General features: G+C 42.7%; 1 protein-coding gene across 2 annotated transcripts; it reads right to left on the bottom strand.

Annotated features, from left to right (window-relative positions):
• Positions 1-22,260: 22,260 nt before the first annotated feature.
• LOC109179521 lies at positions 22,261-23,320 on the bottom strand. Of its 2 annotated transcripts, XM_019329032.1 has the most exons (3): positions 23,250-23,320; positions 22,993-23,135; positions 22,261-22,559 (listed from the first exon to the last, which is right to left on the bottom strand). In XM_019329032.1, exons 1-3 carry the CDS (start codon positions 23,250-23,252, stop codon positions 22,292-22,294), a joined length of 414 nt encoding a protein of 137 aa, XP_019184577.1. In that variant the 5' UTR covers positions 23,253-23,320; the 3' UTR covers positions 22,261-22,291. The 2 variants fall into 2 exon arrangements, with proteins under 2 accessions (XP_019184577.1, XP_019184575.1); XM_019329030.1 differs by having other exon boundaries at positions 22,993-23,314.
• Positions 23,321-24,254: the final 934 nt, after the last annotated feature.

Below are 24,254 nucleotides of genomic sequence, written 5' to 3'. Positions count from 1 at the left end.
GTCCAACTTGTATAGCTCGTCTTTATTGCATTTTTAACTTTCAATTACACATGCGCCGAACACCTAACGCTCGACCTCACAGCCTTATGGCCCGGTCATGCATTTTCCGACACACTCACTGCCCGACCCTTCGGCTTTCTGGCCCGGTCGTGCCTCATATAATTTGTTCGACATCCGACCCTTCGGCCTTATGGCCTGGTCATGCGTCTTCTGATCGGTCTGTTGCCCGACCTCGTGGCCTTATGACCTAGTCGTGCATCTTTCGACCGAAATTTCGACGTTATGCTGCCCTGCCCGATCAGGTTTACCCGATCTCCTGGCCTTGTCGAATTTTTTTGAAAACTAATAAGCCTCTTCGGTCGGGGTGTTCCCGTGCGACGGACCTACGGCACTTCCTTCATCCCAGCCCCCACACTATTGTGCCCTCGAGGCACGAGCGGGTGCGATAGTGGAAAGAAGTTGGACGGATCGGGGAATTATGCTGGGAGCTCTGGCTTTCCCGATCGGTGGCGTGACCCAGATGTCCGCCGAAGAGGAGCGCATGTGACCGGTAAATGGACTCGCCTGGTCGAGGTGACGTGATGTTGACTTGACCTGCGTTTAACCAAGGTAAGGAAAATAACCGACCGGGCCGCCGTGTGCAAACGGTCGAGCAATCACCCATCGTATATACATTGAACCTTCCCGCTCGCAGGCGGTTGAATAAATATTTACAATAATAAACTTAAATGTAAGCGACGACCGGGACTAACTCGCAGGTCGAGCCCCCACTTCGTCTAAAAATTACAAAAAATAGGCTAATGCCTAAACACTACGAGGTGCTCGGAATTCCAAGTCCCCTCGATTACCCGACCGGTTGTTGTCTCCAGTCGGTATGTCCCCGGCCGTACAACAGCGCTGATGATGTACGGCCCTTCCCAATTCTGAGCTAGCTTTCCACCTTCCAAAGGTTGATTGGCCTCCCGTCGTCGTAGAACGTAATCTCCCACCTGAAAATAACGAGGGTTGACCCGGACGTCCTTTGAACTCTTGACTCTCTTCTGATACTCGGCCATACGCCGAACGGCTAGCTCTCTCTTCTCCTCGACCCCATCGAGATCCACGACCATCGAGTGTTCATTCTCCTCCGCATTGTAAGTTCGTTCTCGGTCGGTCGGGATCCATGCCTCAATCGGGAGTCGGGCTTCTGCTCCATAGACAAGTGCGAATGGAGTCTCCAAAGTAGCCTCTCTCGGGGTCGTCCGATAAGTCCATAATATATATGGCAACTCATCGGCCCAACTATGACCAGCCGAGTGTAGCTTCTTTTTAAGACCTTCCAAAATCGTCCGATTGGCATTCTCTACTTGCCCATTTCCCTGCGGGTAAGTCACCGACGACCGGACGTGAGTCGTCCCGATCGTGGCCAAGAAATTTTGGAAATACTGGCTTACAAATTAGCGACCGTTGTCGCTGATGAGATGCACGGGCACACCAAAGAGGGAAATCACATTGCGCCATAAGAAACGAGCACATTGCTGAGAGGTGATCGTGGCTAACGGCTCGGCTTCAATCCACTTGGATAAGTAGTCAATGGCGACAATAAAAAATTTTCTACGACCGGAGAGCTGAGGGAAAGGTCCCAAGATGTCTACCCCCCACCTAGCGAAGGGAATTGCAGTCGTGACCGGTTGGTAAAAGGTAGCCAGTCGTCCAGGCATCCGGGCGAATAATTGGCACGTCTCACATTCCCGAGCTAACTTCTCACAGTCTAGCTGGAGGGATGGCCAATAATACCCGATCAGCATGATTCGACGAGCTAAGGATCGGCCTCCTTGATGTGAAGAACAAATGCCCGAGTGCAATTCCTTCATGACCAAATCGGCCTCAAATGCGGTCAAGCAACGCATAAGAGGGCCTCCATACGACCGCCTGTAGAGACGACCGTCCAAGACTTGGAACCTCGGGGCTCTAAGCTTGGCCTTCCGAGCACGCCGGGGGTCGTCTGGAAGTCGACCGTGCTCGAGGAAGTCCTTCAGATCGGTGATCCAATTATCTTCTACCGGTTGGATTGGATTGACCGGCAGACGGTGGATGTTGTGCCTCGGGATCACCAGAATCCGAGCGATCTTCAACATGTGTTCCGGGGCGTCTTGGGCCAATTTGGACAAGATGTCCGCATCGGCATTATCCAACCGGGGTATGTGCCGAACGGTATACCCCCGGAACTGGGTGAGCTTCTTCATGGCCAGGTTTCGGTATAACTGTAGTCGTTCTCCGTTCACTTCGTAATCCCCGAGAACCTGCCAGGCCACGAGCGCGGAATCCGTTTGAGCTCGAATGTATTCAGCCCCCAAGTCCCGAGCACACTGTAAGCCGTTAACAAAAGCTTCGTACTCGGCTTCATTGTTGGTCGGATGGAACTGATACATAAGGGCGAAGTAGACCTTGAATCCCTCCGGGCTCGTGACAACCACTCCTCCTCCTGCCTCTTTCTTGCTACTCGACTCATCAGTAGCCAACGACCACCACTCAGCCTCAGGATCCGCAACCTCAGGAGGTCTGGTATCCCGGGCGGTGCACTCGACCAAGAAATCTGCAAGGGCTTGACCTTTGATAGCTGGTCTTGGTCGGTATTCGATCGCCTACTGGGTCAGCATTAACGCCCACTTGACTAGGCGACCGGATGATGAAGCAGTTCGGAGGACTGGCCCGATCGGCTGATCGGTCAAAACGCGAATTGCTCGACCTTGAAAATAAGGAGCCAACTTCTTCGCGGCAATGTACAAGGCGTAGACGACCTTCTCTAACCGGGAGTACCGGAGCTCGGGACCATGTAGCGCGTGGCTTTCATAGTACACCGGTCGCTGGACTCCTTCCGGATCGGTTCGGCACAATACTGCGCTTACTGCACGATCGGACACGGCGAGGTACACGTCTAGCTCTTCCCCGAGCTCAGGCTTCGACAGGACTATTGGTGACATGAGGTACTCCTTCAGCTCGTCGAAAGCCGCTCGGCAATCATCGTCCCAGACAAACCCATTGACTTTACGCAATACCTTGAAGAAAGGTAGAGCGCGCTCGGCTAACTTGGAGAGGAATCGGCTGAGAGCTGCCAACCGACCGGTCAATTGCTGGACTTCCCGAACGGTTGAAGGTGGTTGCATGTCCAGAATTGCTTTAACTTTGGCCGGGTTGGGCTCGATTCCCCTCTTAGTCATCATATAGCCGAGGAACTTCCCGGTCTGAACTGCAAATGTGCACTTGGTCGGGTTCAGCCGCAAATGGTACTTCCTCATGATCTGGAAGCACTCCCGGAGATCCCGAGTGTGGTCGGTTCGGTCCCGACTCTTGACCAGCATGTCATCAATGTACGCCTCCATCGTTCGGCCTAGCAGATCGGCGAAGAGCATATTGACCATCCTCTGATAGGTCGCTCCCGCGTTGTGGAGGCCGAACGGCATCACTCGGTAGCAATACAGCCCGTCCGGGGTCACGAAGGCTGTTTTGCTCTCATCTTCATGGTGCATCATTATTTGATGATATCCCTTGAATGCATCTATGAAGCTCATCAATTCGGCCCCGGCCGTCTCGTCAACCATCTGGTGGATACTCGGTAAGGGGTACGGGTCGAGCGGACAGGCCTTATTAAGATCGGTGAAGTCAATGCACATCCTCCAAGCTGGGGGCTTCGGAACAAGGACAATGTTAGCCACCCACTCGGGATAAATTACCGGCCGAATGTGCTCGATCGCCGCCATCTTCTTGACCTCTTCTCTGACAAATTCGCGGCGATCGGAAGAAAGGTGCCGGGTCTTTTGCATGACCGGCTTTGCGGCGGGATCGACTGCTAACTTGTGACAAATGACCGTTCGGTCGATCCCGGGCATATCTTCGGGCCCCTATGCAAAGATGTCAGCAAACTCCCGGAGTATTGCCAAAACTTGCGCTCGGAGCTCGGGGGTGAGGACCCGGCCAATCTTAATCTTCCTGTCCGGTCGGTCTTCGGACAGGGGAACTTCCTCTATTTCCTCGGAAGGCTCGGGTTGTTCCTTTCGGTCTTTAGACTCCTCTTTGGCAATCGTGTTCACCCGGGAAGACTGACCGGAGTCACGTCTGTTGACCGCTCGGGTGTAACACTTCCGGGCGGATTGAACATCGCCACGGACCACACCGACCCCATTGGGGGTGGGGAATTTCATGCAGAGGTGAGGCATTGAAATTATCCCACCAATCTTCATTATTGCGGGTCGGCCCAAGATGATGTTGTGGACACAGTGTAGGTTGACCACAACAAACTCCAACTCCGTCTTGATCGACTTCAGGGAGCTGCCGATCTCTACTGGGAGCGTTATTTTTCCCTCGGGGTAGATAAGAGCCCCGGTAAATCCCGACAGTGGTACACCGATCGGAGTCAGCTCCTTCCTGTCAAGCCCAAGCTTCTCAAACACGTCCAAGTAAAGGACGTTGACACTGCTCCCAGTGTCCACCATAACCCTCTGGACATCCGTCCCTTTGACATCAATCGTGACCACGAGTGCCTCCATGCCGTGGTCACCGCTGCTAGGTTGACCATCGAGGGTGAAGGTTATGGGTTCCATCTTCTGCCTCTTCCCGGTGTCCTAGGAATCCACTATTGCGACCGGGCAATTATCCCTCGGTCGGGAAGCATCCTCCAATCCACCAAAGATTACGTGGATGGTCGGCTTTCCTGCCGGTCGGCTGCTTGATGGGGGGTCAGGATCCCGTCGGTCATCTCGACGATCGTCTCTTCGGTCCTGACCTGACCGATCGGAGCGTCCATCACGATCAGAACGATCGGAACAGTGGTGGGAACGCCGGTGATCTCTCCGATCGGTATTTTTCTTGGTTTCTTCTTTCTTCCCCACACACTTGTCCAACTTCCCACGGCTGAGAAGATCTTCCAAAAGTTGGCGCAAGTGGGTACACTCCTCAGTGTCATGCCCTGCACACCGATGATAAGCACAATGTTTGCTCGTATCGGGGCCATCTGGATCGGGATGGGGGAGTTTGATGAGATTGCAGGACTGGGCATACTGCATGGCCTCCGCTGCGGATCGGTTCAAGGCCGTAAACTCACCAGGCCTGGTGCGGGATCGAGGATGGTCATCACCCGATCGGTGTTCCGCCCGGCCGGCCGGTTTACGGGACGAAGACCCGACCTCCTGCGAGCGTTTAACGGCGTTCACCTCGCCTGCGTTGGCATAGTCTGTGACCCTTCGGAGGGCCTCTTCATACGTGGCCGGGGGGTGTAGAATGAAATCCTGGTACAAATAACCCGCCCAGAGAGAAATGTGGAGCATGTGGGTGGCGGTCGCATCATCCATGGGCTCGACTTCCCCGACCGCTGCCTTCCACTTGACGAGGAAATCGGTCAAGCTCTCCCCTTCGAGCTGCTTGGCCTTCTCCAAGTACATGTAGGACTTTCTCACCACCTTGGAGGTGATGAACTTCCTCACGAACTTGATCGCCAGGGAATTAAAATCTGTAATTGAACCCGGCTGCAAAGTTCGGAACCACTCCGCCGCCCGACCAGTGAGCGTGGAGTAAAAAGCCCTACACATCACGGCGTCCGATACGCCATTCAACATCATGTTGCGGTAGAAGTCGTTGACGTGGACTTCAGGGTCCGTACGGCCATCATAGTTTTTCTCCCCGGAGACCTTCAAGTCAAGCGGGTATGGCTGAGCCATTACCTCCGCGGTGAAGGGCGTTCTCAGCAAAGATGATTGGTCGACCGGGGGTGTTGCAGGGTGCTCGTTTCTAAACCGAGCAAACTCCGCCTGGAGGTTGTAGAGCAATCCTCGGGTTTCGTTGAGCTCAGCCATCTCGGCGGCTTGGGCTGATTCCCGAGCGCGTCGCCGACGGTGAGATCTCGACCCGCTATGCCCGGATGATGCCTCCTGGCTAGCCTCCTGCATCTGTACGTCCTCCGGCTGCCGGTTCGGGTCTTGGGGTCCCAAACGTTGACGCATCGCCGGTCGAAGGCTACCACCCGGGCAACTTCTTCGGGGTCCTCTGCTCGGGTTGGAACCTCCGGTGCTTGCTGGGCCTGCCGTGGTGCCCCCATCGCATCAGCACCCCCCGACCCCAATCGCGAACGAGCCGAGCGTCGAGCCCGGGAAGTGGGCTGATGCTGCGGCTCTACCTGTGCGGCCGGGTAAACTAGAGGGGCGGCGGCTGGAGGCGTGTATGCAGGCGTAAAGGGTGGGTAGCCAACCGGTGGTGTGTAGTACATCGGTTGACCGGGCCAATACCCGTACGGTTGAGGTGGGACCGGGTATGGATACTGGCCGGGATATGGCATCTGCTGCTGCTGGTACTGCTAACCGGGTGTTGGGTATCCCAGCTGGATGTAGTTCACCGGCTGTTGGGCGGCCGGGTATGTGTTCGACGGGTGAGGTGGTGAGAGATTGAGATTAAGGCCCACTGTCTGACCTTGCTGTTGAGTCACATGGTGGTCGGATGAGCTCGCTGCATCCGCCTGATCGTCAGCGAAGTTGTTGTATGCCCACGGATACATGGTTGCCAAGAGACCGGGTGCTCGTCAAGACGATAGCTTTCTTGCACGGGTCCCCACAGACGGCGCAAAAATGATAGTGCTAATTGCCACGTAAAGCGATAAATTAAATAAATATGAGACCAATTAAAGCAAATAACCAACTCTTATTGATCACAATGAAGGCCCTAAGTACAATCTACTTGGTTGCTCTGAGTACCGACTGACTGCGGTCGGGATTCTCTAATAACAACCTATCGATCGTCCAAAAGTCCCCCACACTGTCGCTATCGCGGGTATTTATAGCCGCGGAGCCGGAGACACAAATCCGGCCGTCCGGCATGCTTCCCACGTAGCAACCACGTGTTGCCGTCCCGGGTGCCCTGCCTGTCAATGCGTGGAGCCGCCACGTGTCCCTCGTCAGCTCTCACACTAAAGGACTACCGCTCGGTGATCGACACTGCCACTCGGGCAACTCCCGGTCGGATCCCGACCGGGTTCTTCACAAAAAACCCGACCTGTAACCTGCAAAGACAAGAAGAAAAGGACGAAGGCACACCGATCGGGGTATTCCCTACCAACCATAATGAAATATCAAAAAATGAACCGCACACACAAAAAAAAAAAAAAATACACCACACATAATGGTGTATTTTCGAACACTGTGTGATGCATTTATGCATACCTAGTGGTGTATGCCGCACTGACCGCACGGGAAGACCTGTTCTCATAGGATCCTGACTATATATATATATATATATATATATATATATATATATATATATATATATATATATATATATATATATATATATATATATATATATATATATATATATAGAAGTCTGCTCAAATAGTGTTAACAAAAGACACAAATAGTGTTAAAAAAAATGCACAACAATGAAATGCACAAATACACCAAAATCGCACAACACACCCAAAATAATGCACCATAACTCCACACACCGTATTGTTCATTTTCGAAGACTGTGTGGTATTTTTATGCATACCTAATGGTGCGTGTTATGATGATGCATACCTAATGGTGCATTTTCTAACATTTTTGGTGCATATTTGCATAACTATTGGTGCGGTCGCACCTGAACTCTGCTAGAGAGAGAGAGAGAGAGAGAGAGAGAGAGAGAGAGAGAGCTAGTTGTTGTGTTGTTAGTTTGGTTATTATATTGTTTGTGAGCATAGATATATTTTGTTCATGAACATGTGCATGTGTTTGGTTATTAAGCATTGATGAACGTATTCACGAACATGAATGGACGGACATGTTCGTGAACGTGTTCATTAACGTTAAAGGGTTTCTAAAATATGAGATTTTAACCCAAAACGAGTCGTGTGATACACACACATTCCTTAAAATCGATTTGTCACTTCCCAATGGTGTTAGGAGCATTGTAGCGTCAGTCTCTCAGGATAAAACGGATTACGACCTTAAGTTTGAACATTCAAACGAAAGGTCCGGCGAACTAGAACAAAGGCTAAGCACTCCGTACGAATTTTTACGAAATTATTGGCAGGATTTTTCTCTTCGTAGTCAAAGAATGAGAGTAGAGAGAAAATCAAAACATTCTGCCAACAACTAGTTTTTTTTTTTGTTTTTTTTTTTTTATTATAAGAGAAATTAAATAAGAATAAATAGCATAATAAATGGCTCATAAATCCAATACTTATTATCATAATAATATTTGCGGTTACGAAATTAATATACAATTAATTCGCACAAACCATTAATAACCTGTTTTCAAATACCTAAATGGCCGAAAAATTCATACAAATCAAAAAAAATTTAAATTGAGACCTAATTGGTCCTTCACCAATACCAAACATAATTAAGCTTCCAAAGCATAATTAACATACTTAGTCTTAATTACCATCATTCGTATAATTAGGCACAAATGGAGGTGCTACGAAAAGATTGCTAATTTAAGAGTTAATGACCGATTTGGTCCTCCGATTATTGCGAAACTACCGATTTAGTCCTCGACTATAATTCTTATCCAATTAAGTTCATAACTTTTAAATTTTTACTCGATTTCGTCATCTGTCTCTTTTAACGTGAACTTTCCGTCTTCCCAGGGATAATAATGTAAATACACACAGAGAGATGTGGAAGTGTCGTTGCAGGTGGCAGTGAGCTCCACACTTCTAATCGTCTCCTTGCAGGCCTCTAATCTCTTCCCTTGGTTGAAGCCCAGGCATGACAGAACCCTGCTAAGCTCCTCTTCATTGATCAGACTATCTTTGTCCCCATCAAACACATCAACCATCTCTAGCCGCCATTTCCAAGCCCAAGAACCAGTTGTAGAGCTGACAGAACTTGTCAAGATCCACCAGCCCATCATTATTCTCGTCCACCTTCTCCACTATCTCCGCTATCTCACCGTCCTCTATCACTATCCCAATGTTCCTTAGTTAATCCTTCAGCTTCTAAAGAGAAATGTGCATGACTGGTCTGGACAGTAAGAGTGCCTCTGTCTTTTATAAAACTCATTTGAGTTCTGCAGCCATTATGACCTAAGCTTCAGGCATTAGAAACACTCTCCCTGAATATGAGATATGAGATTTTGACTTCAATCCTTGTGGCTACTCAATGAACGCCATCGAGGAAGCTGCAATATCTACAATTCACATGACACCAGAAGATGGTTTCAACTTTCAACTATGCAAGTTTTGAAGCAGTGGGTTATGACTTCAGAACTTTGAGCTTGAATGCACTTGTCGAGAGGGTGTTAGCCTGCTTCAAACTTGCAGACTTTTCTGTTGCTTTGCATAGTGACTCTACTAGAGCAGAGCTTGGTTCTGTGTTCAATCTGGATGTGAGAGGATACATGTCTGACGGTATGAGCTGCAAGGCACTTGGCAATGGAGGATCAATCATGTACTGCAGCTTCACATCCTCCACCGCTAGATGTGGATCTCCTAGGTCTACCATGCATTCTTGTTGGAGTGAAAGTGAGGATGAGGAAGGGGGAAGAAACAAAACTGCATAGTTTTTGTCCCCTTCTTCCCAGCATGCTGTTTACACTTTATGGACTGAGGACTGAAATTAATAAAGTGTTTATCTGGGAATCTGGGAATGGGATTGCCAGGAACTGCCCCGCCGACGAAGACCGGTTGGCACCGACTTCGGCGGAAGACGATGGTGGCCGATCAATAATCAGACCCGACAGCCTCTCTCCCTCGCCTAAATCCTGTGATGTTTCTCCTTCATCTCCGTCTCCTTCGCCGGGAGATCTCACTTCTCCGCGCCGCCGTCCCCGATGAATGCTATCGCTCTGCCTGGTTATTTTTCTCTGCTCCTCAGATGTTGAGTGATGCAATGATTCTGACAGTGGAATGAGTGGTGGGAAGAAGGTGTCCCTAGGGAGGTTGTTCTGAAAACGCTGTCGGTGCAAGTGGCAGTGAGCTCCCGGTGAGCTCGAGTTAAGTCATCTCCCCCATATCTTAGCGTTTGGATCGGAAGCTCCAACTGCTGTAATTATTCGCCCTAAAATCAATTCCAATGGAGAGACAAAGAGTTGTGTTTTACATTATTGTCCCTAGGGAAGACGGACAGTTCACGGTGAAAGAGACGGAGGATCAAATCGGGTGTTTTACATTATTGTCCCTAAGGAAGACGGATAGTTCACGGTGAAAGAGACGAAGGATCAAATCGGGTAAAAGTTAGAAAGTTGCAGACTTAATTGGGTAAAGATTATAGTCGAGAACCAAATCGATAGTTTCGCAATAGTCGGAGGACCAAATCGGTTATTAACTCCTAATTTAATTAGCATCTAAACTTAATATATTCAATAAGCTTATTTTTTCATCTATTTTGAGCCTATAATATATAAATCTCTTCGTCTCACAATGGAATTCGAATTCACAAATAGACGCGTCACAAGTTCCATATAGATTACTTCTCAATACAATTTCTTTCAAATTCATTAAAATCTCATCATGTACCGATTCTTGAAATACCCGCTAGGTGATATACATGTTCCTTCTATTTCCCCAAGCAAAGCTCTTGATTTTTGATTTTCACTGTAGTGTTCGAGTAGATGAGTCTGTGACTCTCTCGAATCATAGCAATATTTTTTGATTAAATTTGTGAATTCATGATTTTATTTCGTTCTTGAGATTTTTTCAATGTTCATTTCTATACACTTTTTTTCTTGAGATTTTTCCAATGTTCATTTCTACACACATCTTTTTTTCGGAGGTCTACAGCCATTGTGTGACATAAGGGTTACATCCCGTACGAAAATAGTACGTATACCACTTTGAAGAATAGCTCGTAATGCTGCATCTCTTCCGAGACATCCAAATTGAAAGTATACTCACATACATTTGCACCACAAAATAACCACTCCTTAGACATTGGATCATATCATATATGCAAATACATTAAAAATTTATTACAATTTTTTTTTTTTTTTTTTTTTTTTTTTTTTTTTTTGGTGTAGTTGATATGATTACCCACACTGTTGGTAGCACTTTCTGATGATTTATTTCATCTTCCTGGAATACGATGGTGGCTTGGATGGGGCAGGTGATTTGAATGAATTAATAGCCAAACAAACTCCGATTGCTTGCTCGGCACCGTGCATCAATCTCTTTTCTGCAGATGCGTCTTGTTTCAAATCTTTGAGTCTATTAATGCAATCTTCAAGAATAGCTAATACACGCGGGAGTTGGACGGCCAAACTTTTCTTTTTATCCTCGTCGCTACTCGTCCCCATGCCCACCGTCTCCAGGCACTCCATCAAACTGAGACATTCAACCAATCAAATCCGACTCGACAAATTATATATTAGTTACGTACCCCTATGTGGCTGTTTAGGAGCTAGGCCTCGCTAGGCCAGGCAAATTAACCCCCATGCGGCCGTTTAGGTCGTTTACGCGCTGGGTGACACTAGGCCAGACGAATTAACCCCCATGCGGCCGTTTAAGTCGTCTATGCGCTAGGTGACACTAGGCCAGACGAATTACTGTTTAGGCGGCCGCCTAGGTGCCTGACTTGACTGAGTTTGCCGTCAACTAAGCCGAATTCAATTGAGTTAACTTGTTCAATTTGGCCAAGTTAACTCAACCATGTTGGCCTTGCTAATTTTTTTAATTTTATTATATATATATATATATATATATATATATATATATATATATATATATATATATAGCAGAGTTCAGATGCAATCGCGTCTTAATTAACGTGGGGTCAATGCAGTCATTTTTGGTGTATTTGTGCATTTCATTGTTAACACTATTACAGCACGTTTGGTTCATGGAATGAATTTTGAGGTAATAGGAATGCTATTCCATAAGGAATGGAATATGTAAGGAATAGAATAGGAATTGTATTCTATTGTTTGGTTCGCGGAAGGAATAGACTTTATGAATTATATTACAGCGTTTGGTTGATTTAAGGAATAGAAATGAAATATGTTTTAAAAGACATAAATACCCTTATAAAAATATGTGATGGTGGCGGTGGTGGTGGTGGCGGTGGTGGTGATGGTGGTGGTGGCGGCGACGGTGGTGGTGGTGACGGTAACGGTTGTGGCAGTGGTGGTGGGGGCGGCGACGGTGGTGGGGGCGGCGACGGTGGTGGTGGTGGCGGCGGTGCTGCTGGGTGGTGGTGGTTCTGGTGGCGGTGGTGGTGGTGGCGGCGGCGGCGATGGTGGTGGTGTGATGGTGGTGTGATGGTAGTGGTGGTGCTGGGATGGTAGTGGTGGTGGTGACGGTGGCAGTGGTAGGGGCGACGGTGGTGGTGGTGACGGTGACGGTTGACGATGACAGTTGTGGCAGTGGTGGTGGGGGCAGCGACGGTTGTGGCGTTGGGTGGTGGCGGTGGCGGTGGTGCTGCTGGGTGGTGGTTCAATTCTGGTGGCGGCAGCGGCGATGGTGGTGGCGGCAGCGGCGATGGTGGTAGAGGTGGTGGTGATGGTGGTGGTGGTGGTAGTGGTGGCGGTGGCAGTGGTGGGGGCGACGATGATGACGGTGGTGAAATAGGATAAATTTATATATAGGATAATAAAATTAGGTTAAAGAAAGGGGTAAAAAAGGAAATAGATTCTAAAATCTATTCCTGAGCGTTCATTAATAGGCTAATACCAGGGGGATCCTAGTAATAGCTATTACCTTATTTGAGGTAATATGCTATTACCAAGAATATTATTCCTGATAATAAAAATGGTTACCAAATAACAGAATAGGCCTATTACTGGGAATGCTATGTCATTCCCGGCCTATTCCGTGAACCAAACGGGCCATTAGTGTTGTATATTTTTCATACGGCCGCACCGACCGCAGAGGAAGGCATACACCCCCACACACGTGCATTATTTTTTTAGTTATCCGCGTTACTCTATCGTCCGACTAGCACCTAATGTCTACTACAACCATATGATTATAAATACTTACTTTTCGTCCGTGGCAACGTAGGACATTTCACACGCGGGGTTTCCCGACGTTCTCAGTTTGACTAGTTGATGCATAGCCTCAGTTAATGCCTTAGTTATTGCCTCGTCCCAATTTGTTGCTCCCTTCACCGTATTCTTGCACAGCTGTTTGTCCACGGCGGTGGCACAGAAGTTGTTGTTGGATGCATCAACATGGTAATGGGAGGCAAAGATTAGATACACTACAGGCAATGCCACAATGTATCTGTAAGGAATTGAGAATAAACTGCAAGCATTGTTGCAGAGAAAGATGGAAAATATATATTGCATATAAGTTGTTGTATTGAAAGAAGAATACAATGTGTGTATATATATACAACTAAGCTAACGGTAGGAAAAGTGAGAAAGGTAAGAGAACCAATCATTTAGGAATTTACCTAAACTATGATCCTAAGAATATGGAAATAATTATGAATACATATATAAAATATTCTAGAAGATATATGTAATATAAATATAGATATTATTTTTCTTCACTCCCCCTCAAGCTCAAGGGTGGTACATGAGCTTGGAAGTAATGGCGTTGAATGTTTGAGGGAGGAGGCCCTTTGTGAAGATGTCGGCGAGTTGTTGATTAGATGGAACGAAAGTGGTGCGTAGTGTACCAGAAGAAATCTTTTCTCGAACGAAATGACAATCAATTTCGACATGCTTGGTTCGTTCATGGAAGACGGGATTGTTGGCAATGTGGAGAGATGCTTGATTGTCACAATGTAAATGTGCAGGATGAGCTGGTATATCTAGTTCGGATAAGAGTAGTTGGAGCCATGTAATTTCACTTGCTGCACTTGCCATGGCACGATATTCAGCTTCAGCAGAGGATCGAGAAACTGTGGTTTGCTTCTTTGTTCGCCAGGATAGCGGACTTGTTCCTAGGAAAGTACAATATCCTGTAGTTGAGCGTCGTGTGGTTGGACAAGAGGCCCAGTCAGCATCACAATATGCATGTAATTTTAAGGAGTTATTCGTGGATAATATGATACCACGAGCAGGAGACATTTTGAGATAACGCACAACTCGAAGAGCAGCGTGCCAATGTGTGTCACGTGGTGCGGACATGAATTGAGAAAGAAGATTGACTGCATAAGTGATATCTGATCGAGTGACCGTAAGGTAGAGCAGACGACCAATCAATCTTCTATATATGGAGGGGTCAGTAAGAGGTTCACCAGTATCAGGAGTGAGTTGGTGGTTAACCTCTATGGGAGTTGAGGCGGGTTTGCAAGCTAATAGGCCAGTATCGGAGAGAATCTCAAGAGTATACTTCCGTTGATTTAGGAAGATTCCAAGAGAGGATCGTGCAACTTCTATTCCAAGGAAGTATTTTAATGGACCCAAGTCTTTGAGCTGGAATTGTTGTGCAAGGTAACGTTTGAGGATAGTAATGATAGTCGGATCATTCCCTGTAATTACAATATCATCAACATAAACAAGCAATATGGTTAGAAAATGACCTCGTCTATAAGTGAACATGGAATAATCTGCTTTAGATTGTGTGAAGCCAGCATTAGTGAGGGATGTGGAGAAAGTTGTGAACCAAGATCGGGATGCTTGTTTAAGCCCATAAAGAGATTTGTGGAGACGACAAACGCGATTCTCCCCCTTTCGCCCAAAACCGGGAGGGACTTGCATATAGACTTCTTCATGAAGAGTGCCATGAAGAAAGGCATTTGAGACATCAAGTTGATGGGTAGCCCATCTTTGTGCAGCTGCGATGCTTAGAACTGTACGGACGGTGACAAGCTTAGTGACAGGGGCAAAGACATCAGTGAAGTCCAACCCTTCAAGTTGAGAGTATCCTTTGGCGACTAGGCGAGCTTTGTATCGCTCTACAGAACCATCAGGGTTATATTTAATACGGTAAACCCATCGACAACCAATAGCAGACTTACCAGGTGGTAGAGTGGTTAAAGACCAAGTGTGATTGGCTTCTAGAGCACGAATTTCTTCTTCCATGGCTTGTTGCCATTTAGGGTCTTTTTGTGCAGCTGAGAAGGAAGAGGGTTCGATTTCTTTAGAAATGTTGTTTATGAAGCAGATGTGGTCTTCAGTGTATGGTTTAAAGTTGAGAAAGTTGGAGATGGGATATTTTGTGGATGTGGTCATGTTGCATTGGTAGTCAGAGAGGTAACTAGGAGGCTTTCGTTGCCTTTGAGATCGTTGTTGGATAGGTTGCACTTGCGTGGGGATGGGTGGGTTAAGCATAGGAGAATTAACCTCAGGTGGAGGATTTTCTGGTAAGGTAGGTATGTGAGGAGTGGCATTAGAATTCTTAGGAATAGGTGAAGTAGTTGGAGTACCATGTGCTTCAATGGGTGGTATGGGGTTTTCAGGAAGAGGTTTGGTAATTGGGGTATTGTGTGTTTCAATGTATGGTATGGGTAATGGCAATATAGGGGTGAGTGTTGATTGATCAAATAAATTAGGATCATTTTTAAAAGGAAAAATAGTTTCATAGAAGACAACATCGCGACTTACCAAAATTTTCTGAGAGTCAAGATCATATAACCTGTAAGCTTTTTGACCTTGAGGGTAGCCAAGAAAAATGCAACGCTTGGCCCTAGGATTGAACTTATTAGGATGATATTGTATAGTAGAAGCATAACACAAGCAACCAAAAGTACGTAAAATGGTGAAATCAGGAGAACAACCAAAAAGAATTTCAAAAGGAGTTTTATTTTGTAAGTTTGGGGTAGGGGTACGGTTGATAATGTAAGTAGCGGTTAAAACACAATCACCCCAAAATTTGAGGGGTAGGCCCGCTTGGAAGCGTAAAGCACGTGCCACATTAAGGAGATGGCGATGCTTGCGTTCGACAACCCCATTTTGTTGAGGTGTCCCAGGACAACTAAGTTGTTGTAAAATACCATTTTGAAGTAAGATGTTTTGAAAATCAGTTTGTGTAAATTCAGAGCCATTGTCACAACGAAAAGTTTTAACACATGTGTTGAAATGGTTTTTTACATATGATAAAAAACGAACAAGTAATAAGAAAGCATCAGATTTATATTTCATTAAAAATGTCCATGTTGCCCTAGAAAAATCATCAACGATAGTTAAGAAATAATGATGTCCAGTACGAGTTGGAGTAGAATATTTACCCCAAATATCAACATGAATCAAATCAAAGCAAGCAGAAGTAGAAGTATGACTAATAGGAAAAGATAAACGTGTCTGTTTGGAAATGTGACAAACATCACAAGGATCTTGAAAATCAGAACAACCCAAAATAGAAATTAAGTGTTTAAAAACAGAATGTGACGGATGACCAAATCTAGCATGCCATGTATTAGGTGTAATGGTGAGTAATGCAGCGGGGTGTGGTGGAGAACTAAAAAAGTATAAACCATTGCGTTCATGGCCCCGACCAATCTCCGTCTTCGTTGAAAGGTCCTGAAACACACAATAATTAGGGAAAAAAATAACGGTACAATTGGAATCTTTAGCCAATTTTTGTACAGATAATAAGTTAAATTTAAAAGTCGGGACATATAAAACATCAAGTAAAACAACAGTCGAAGATAGGCGAGCATTACCAACACCATGGACCGGAACAGTAACACCATTTGGAACAGATATATTAGTCACCATATTATTAGGCATAGATAAATTATTTAAAATAGATGGGTTAAAACAGACATGATCAGTAGCACCTGTGTCAATGACCCATTCATTGGAAAAATTAAAAATAGAAGTTAGAGCAATAGACTTACCAACAAGGTTTGCTTTAGGCTCTTTTACCTCTCGTAAAAGTTGAAGTAATTGCTGAATGGAATCGGAAGAGATCTCTGACGAAGTTGATGGCGTCCCCATAGGTTGGCTATTTGTATTACCTTTTTTGTAAAATTTGTGTCCAGGGGGATATCCATGCAGCTTGTAACAAGATTGTTGTGTATGGCCAGGGATCCCACAGTGTGCACACTTTGTCCGAGATCGATTGTTGTTAGAACGAGAAGTGGAAGCAGATGTATGGATATTGCTCGCAGATGATAGGTTGGCAGCAGCAACAAATTGTGGATGTTGTGTGTTTGTAGCTTGAAGAGCAGAATGTTCTGTAGAATGTCCACCATTACCACTTTGTATACGTTGGGATTCATCCTGTAGCAGTAAGTTGTATGCATTTTTCACAGTGGGAAGAGTGTTGTTGAGCAGCAATTGACTCCGTGGTTGAGCGAAAGTTTCTCGAAGTCCCATGAGAAACTGCATCAACCGGCGGCGTTCAATTTGTGCAATGTAGTCATGTCGAGCAGAGCATGAACATTTAGGAGGAGGATCTAACAGATTTAATTCATCCCACAGGGCACTCAACTGATTGTGGTAATCTGCAATGGACGCATCTTTTTGGTAACAAGTTGCAATGCGTTTCTCAATATCATAGATACGAGGTCCATTTGATGTAAAGAAACGATCTTTTAAATCTGTCCAAACTGAGGCAGCATCTGGGGCATATAAAACTGTGTGTGAAAGGGATGGATGCATAGAATTAAGGAGCCAAGACATCACCATATTGTTTACGCGGTGCCAACGAGCATGATCGGGATGGGTAGAGTCTGGCATGGGAAGGGAGCCATCAACAAAACAGAATTTATTGCGGCCTTTCAATGCCATCGTGATTGCCCGAGCCCATGGATTGTAGTTTTCAATGCCGGTAAGAATGTTTCCAACGAGAGTGGCGCCTGTACCATCAGAAGAATGTAGATAATAGGGATTCTCCGCATCAAAAGGAACAACATGGTGTTGTGATTGCTTAGCAGAGGTTGAGTCTTCATGGGTATTAATGGTGGTGATGGGATTTGTGTGTTGGTTTGAAGAATCTGAAGGAGTGGTCATTGGCGTGAAGTGATGAGGCCAAAAGAGAGCAGCAGAAAAACAAATTATTAGGGAAAAAAAATTCTACTGATACCATGTAAGGAATTGAGAATAAACTGCAAGCATTGTTGCAGAGAAAGATGGAAAATATATATTGCATATAAGTTGTTGTATTGAAAGAAGAATACAATGTGTGTATATATATACAACTAAGCTAACGGTAGGAAAAGTGAGAAAGGTAAGAGAACCAATCATCTAGGAATTTACCTAAACTATGATCCTAAGAATATGGAAATAATTATGAATACATATATAAAATATTCTAGAAGATATATGTAATATAAATATAGATATTATTTTTCTTCAGTATCTCTGTAAACCTACCATTATATTTTCACTTGTGAATTGAATTTAATATGCTTCACAAAAAGTCTTTTATTATAATTATTATTATTATTATTATTATTATTTTTTTTTTTTTTTTTTTTTTTTTTTTTTTTTTTTGTTGTTGATTTTCAAGATTTTGTCAGGGATAAAAGATGTTGGAGGAGATATTGTTATGCAAAAGAGAAATTTAAGGATGTTCTCAACATACTATGTGGTTATCCCTTTTTTACTCAATCAACTCTTGAAGTATTGGGATTTTCAAACTAAAACTCGATCTAACCATGCATATATAAAACATAATTTATTGTTAATAAATCGATATAAAGATACAAGGAGTAAATAATTAAACAAAAATGTGATCATTGTGATGTGATAAGCGGGTATATTTATTAGCTACATACTATACATGCACCCGGTCCACAAAGATTAGGGGTGCGCAATCATTATTATGTGGATCATGGTCTATATAAGTTGCATGGACCATATTTTGTATACTGAAAAATAATGTACATTCAGTACAAAAATAATGTACATTCAATATAAAAATAATATATATTATATTCAGGAGATGTACATTATTTTTGTATTGAATGTACATTATTTTGTATAATGTATATTCAGTACAAAACTAATGTACATTTAGTATTTTAAAAATGTACTTTTTATTATTATCCATATAACATTGTGTGGATCATGGTTCACGCAATAATTTGCCGCGTCGGACGGGTTCGGATAGTTCAGTTATGTAATGTTGAAAACTGTTCGATTTATGGTTAATTTATTTAATACCCAAACCGTCAGTTTTTCAAGTTTGAGTGCGATCGGTTATACCGATATTCGATCAAAGTAATTTCGAAAAAAAAAAAAAAAATCACTCAAATAATCGATGAATAATAACTTGCAAAAATATAACTTACAGATTTAAAGTGCTAAACTAGTTTTTTGAATGCAAGTGCTAAACTAGTTAACTGCATTTATCAAACAACTTAATAAGTGACAAAATTACAAAATAACCAAGTAGCAACTAACCAACTTACAATATAATTTACAAACTAGAAATTAAAAAATATACAAAATAAGTGACTCCAGTAACCAACTATCCAAGAGGGGAAACAGGCCAACAAGCAACAACCACCAAAATGATCAGATAAGCCATAGAGCCATAGAGGCATAGACAACAGGAACTAGACCATTCTTTATAGATTACAGAAACTCAGAAAGTAACAAACTATTCTTCTTCTTCCTCCTCCTAATGAAAATAAACATTGACCAAATGCAATAAGTTAGCTTGTTAGAACTTAAACAAATCAGTCACAACTTACAAATCACAATTCATAAATTAAGAATTACAATGTTTAAAAACAATTTAAAATGGCTCAGAATGCTTTAGCTTCCATGTCAAGACAAGGAATGAGGGCAAATTGTATCTTGAGTAGTTGAGTCATACCCACAACCCAGTGCAACATACCAACCCACAACCCTTTTTTTAAACTATTGGTGGAAGCATCATCATAGCCAAAGGATAGAGGCAGAGAGATAGATAATCAGATGAATAATCACAAATTGAGAGAGGCAGAGAGTGAGATACAATATTACCATTAGAACTTAAGAGCCCTAAATCAAACATGTTGCAGTGTTCTTGCCTCATAGTTTCAATTGGCAAATTGCAAAATGGCAGCAACTAATAATAGTGGCCCAGCCACTTGCCTTTTGCCAATTGGAATTTGGAAACTGTCCAACACCTTCCAGTTTCAATTTAAGTCAATTGAACCAAAAAAAAAAATGAATAAATTAAGGCTTAGGAGAAGTAGGCTAGTTACGGCAATTGAAGAAAGTGAAGAACCAACTCCACAACTCCTAGCTCCACTGCCACTCATTGCATGAATTTTGCAAACACACAATGAGAGAAATACAAAAAGATTAAACAAATTTTGTAAGTAAAATAAATGTAAGTAGTTAGTATCATAGTAGTTACATTTTTCTAATCTCTCCACCTCATCCAAATTTTCTTCCACTGTGATGGATTAATTTGGCAACCTCATCCAATCTTGTGAACAAACAAGTGCTTCCACTATCCTAGAAGTTAAAGAACTCCAAAATGCATCTAACACTCTTCCAGTAGTGCTAAAAGCAGATTCAGAGGCTACAGTGGAAATGAGAACAACTAGAACATCCCTAGCCAATTGGGAGAGTATAGGAAACCTACTACTATTGACCTTCCACCATTTTAGAATGTCAAAGTCAGGGTTGTCAACCTCCACAAGTTCCTCACTGAGGTATATTTCCAACTCAATTTTCTTGCCTCCCAACTGACTACTCTCTACTCTTTGCTTTTTTAATTGAGATTTCAATTTAGACTGTGCTCTGATCTCCCAATGGTGACAGATTGAGAGTGGGATGTGGCAGTGACAGAAGGCTCTTGCACAGCAGTAGCAGAAACAAAAGAACTAGGCACATAGTCATCATACAAAATTTTCAAACCAGTCATAACATTGTTAAAACAAGATTTCCCTTTACATCACCATATAGTTGTGTGAACTGGTATGACATGTATGTAACTTTATTCCTTGGATCCAATATATTTGCATAAAAGATGATGGAATTCATTTTATCAGACCACCCCAATATTTCTCAAACTTTGATTTCATATTTGAACCCATATACTTAACAGAGGCATATTCATAGCTTCCATTATTTCAGACAGCATGCAAGGCAAGTCAGAAATTTCAGAGAAGAAATTATTGACAGTCACATACAGTGAACCAGAGATCCTCAGAGTCATTTCATAAAAACATTTAAGCAACTTGACCATATGCTCAACAGAATACCAATCCATAAAATCTGGGACAGAACTACCTAAATCAGAGATGAATGAACTATCATTTTCTTCATATGCCTCATATACCTTTTGATATCTTAGTGCATTCTTAAACACCAAATAGGTTGAATTCCATCTAGTTGGTACATCAAAAATCAAATTAGCCTTGGCTTCCACCGCTATCGAATTAGCAAGGTCACTGAATTTTTTTATCCTAGCAGGAGAGTTTCTCACATTCTCCATAAGAAAGTTTTCCATTTGGGCGGAATCTCGAGACACCATAGGTTGAGCCACCCATCAAAAGAGCTCATCATATCAACATAGTTTCCAACAATACGCTTATATCCACTTTTAACGGAGTATATTCACAATTACATAATTCTATGTTCATAATTATAAAACTCAATGTTCATAACTCTATATTCATAATTATAGAACCGTGCCACAACATAATTTCCCATTTCCGTAGTAGTGGGTCAATGTGTTATAGTTTGCAGTTAACATGAAATTGTAAGATTATAATTTAAGTTAATTTTTAATTTATAATGAGTCACGAATAATTTATATGAAACTCATATAAAAATGTTACAGTACTAGCTACATGGTAAATAAATGACCAATCCTTAGACATTGGATCATAACATATATGCAAAATACATTAAAAATTTATTACAATTGTTTTTTTTTTTTTTTTTTTTTTTTTTTGGTGTAATTGATATGATTACCCACACTGTTGGTGAATAAAATGAACACTTCATTTGCCAAGAGATGGGGGATGGATCGCCAACTATATATTATTAGAGTTTAATAATATTTGAAACAACATACAAATTTAAAAAAAAAAAATTAATTTCACTTTTGGTCTCATGACTTTTGAAGTTCTATCATTTTTAGTGCACAATCTTTCAGTTTTGTTATCTAAACTTTTATTTTTTATCAGTTCTGATCCTTTCGGCCAAATTAACAGCAAAATGTTGTTGGATTTTATATTTTTAGGAGTAAAATCGTTATCCCAAAAAAACATCTTTAAGAAACTAGAAGATGGACAGAAACTAGACACATATCTATTTATAGCGTCTCTTTTCCTCTTAATATGATTTTTCTTTTGTTTAGATATTGGAGATCTTGAGATGACGATTTTGCCCCTAAACCGTTAACATTTCGCATCAATTTGACCAGAAAGACCAAAACTGGTAAAAATAACAAAGATAAGAACCAAAATTGAAAAAATTTAAACTTGTGCATTAAAAGTTATAAGACTTCAAAAATCGTGAGACTAAAAATGAAATTAATTCAAATAAAAAATGCTTTTAACATTATATTTCATGATATGATATTGAAGGATGGTGTATAAGACATGGGTGACTTGGATGCTGATTTGGATTCATTAACAGCCAAACAAACTCTTATTGCTTGCTCAACACCATGCATCAATGTCTTTTCTGCAGATGTGTATTCTTTCAAACCTTTGAGTGCTTTAATGCAATCTTCAAGGTTAGTTAATGCTGCTGGGAGTTGGACGTTCAAACTTTTATTCTTAACCTCCTCGCTACCCGCAGCAATGCCCATCGCCTCCAGGCTCTCCTTCAAACTGAGACATTCAACCCATCAAATCCCACAAATTATTTAAGTCACCATTTTCAATTACAGATATTGTTGTAAAAATCGGTCAAGACACCCCTAGGCCAAACGAATTACCCCCTATGCGGCCGTTTAGGCAGCATCTAACTCGGCAGAGTCTGCTGTTAACTCAGTTGAATTCGACTGAGTTAACTCATTTAATTCGGTCGAGTTAGTCAAGTTAACTCGGCCAAGTCAGCCTTGCTAATTAAGCAAAATCAGGGCGCCTAGGCGCCCGCTAGGCGCCCCTATACCAAGGGCATTACCTCTATAGGGCCCTTTAGGTGGCCGCCTAGGCACCTAACTCGATCGAATTTGGCTGAATTAGTCAAGTTAACTCAACCAGGTCACCCACACCTGACTAACGCCTAACGCCTACCGTAACCATGATTACAGATACTTACTTTTCTTTTGTGTCTTTGTAGTACTTTTTACACGCGGGGTTTCCTGACTTACTCGCCTTGGCTAGTTGATTTTGAGACAAAATTAGTGCTTTAGTTATTGCCTCGTCCCAACTTTGTGCTCCCTTCACCGTAGTCACGCACAGCTGTTTGTCCACGGCGGTGGCACAGAAGTTGTTGGATGCATCAACATGGGAATGGGAGGCAAAGATTAGATACACTACAGGCAATGCCACAACAATGTATCTTTTCAAACTTACCATTATAGTTTCACTTGTGAATTGAATTTAATTTGCTGCACAAAAAGATTTTTATTATAATTATTATTTTTTGTTTTTGTTTCTTTTTTGTTTTTGATTTTTTTGTTTTTTTTGTTTTTTTTTTTTGTTGTTGTTGTTGATTTTCCAGATTTTGTCAGGAATAAAAGATGTTGGAGGAGATATTGTTATGCAAAAGAGAAATTTAAGGATGATCTCAACATACTATGTGGTTATCCCTTTTTTACTCAATCAACTCTTCAAGTATTGGGATTTTCAAACTAAAACTCTAACCATAAAACATAATTTAATTTATTGTTAATAAATCGATATATAGATACGGAGCAAATAATTAAACAAAAATTTGATGTGATAATCGGGTATATTTACTAGCCTACTGAAGCACAAAAAGTTAATACCACCCACATTGGCGCAAATTATGTAGTGGACTCGTGTCCATAATGTATCGTGGACACAAGTCCAAAACGATGTCGTTTTCAGTGAAAACGCGTCATTTCAGTTAAAAAAAAAAATTTGATTTTGTCTCGCCGTTAACGGCGTTATTCGTTTGTGTCATTATGAATGTACAGTTATGAGATTATGAATGTACAGTTATGGAATTATGAATGTACAGTTACGGAATTATGAATGTAAGTTATAAAATTATGAACGCAGAGCTCTGACATTATGAACTTACAATTATGAACATACAGTGATAAAATTATGAACATAGAGCTCTAAAATTGTGAACATCGAGCTTTGAAAATTATGATTTTACAGTTATTGAATTATGAATGTACAGTTACGGAATTATGAATGTACAGTTACGGAATTATGAATGTACAGTTATGCAATTATGAATGTACATTATGCAATTATGAATGTACAGTTATGAAATTATGAACACAGAGCTCTGACATTATGAACTTACAATATGAACATGTAGTGATAAAATTATGAACATAGAGCTCTAAAATTGTGAATATAGAGCTTCGAAAATTATGAAGT

The sequence above is a fragment of the Ipomoea nil genome, unplaced genomic scaffold, assembly GCF_001879475.1.
Source record: "Ipomoea nil cultivar Tokyo-kokei standard unplaced genomic scaffold, Asagao_1.1 scaffold0926, whole genome shotgun sequence".
Lineage (NCBI taxonomy): Eukaryota > Viridiplantae > Streptophyta > Magnoliopsida > Solanales > Convolvulaceae > Ipomoea > Ipomoea nil.
This window is presented reverse-complemented; position numbering and strand designations above follow the sequence as displayed.

Bases quoted from the DNA above. Each gene is read 5' to 3' on its own strand.
- LOC109179521 (XM_019329030.1), bottom strand. From the start codon at position 23,252: ATGGTAAGTTTGAAAAGATACATTGTTGTGGCATTGCCTGTAGTGTAT. The intron at 22,560-22,992 runs GTAAGTATCTGT...TGAATGTCTCAG, and splicing joins TACAAAGACACAAAAGAAAA to TTTGAAGGAGAGCCTGGAGG.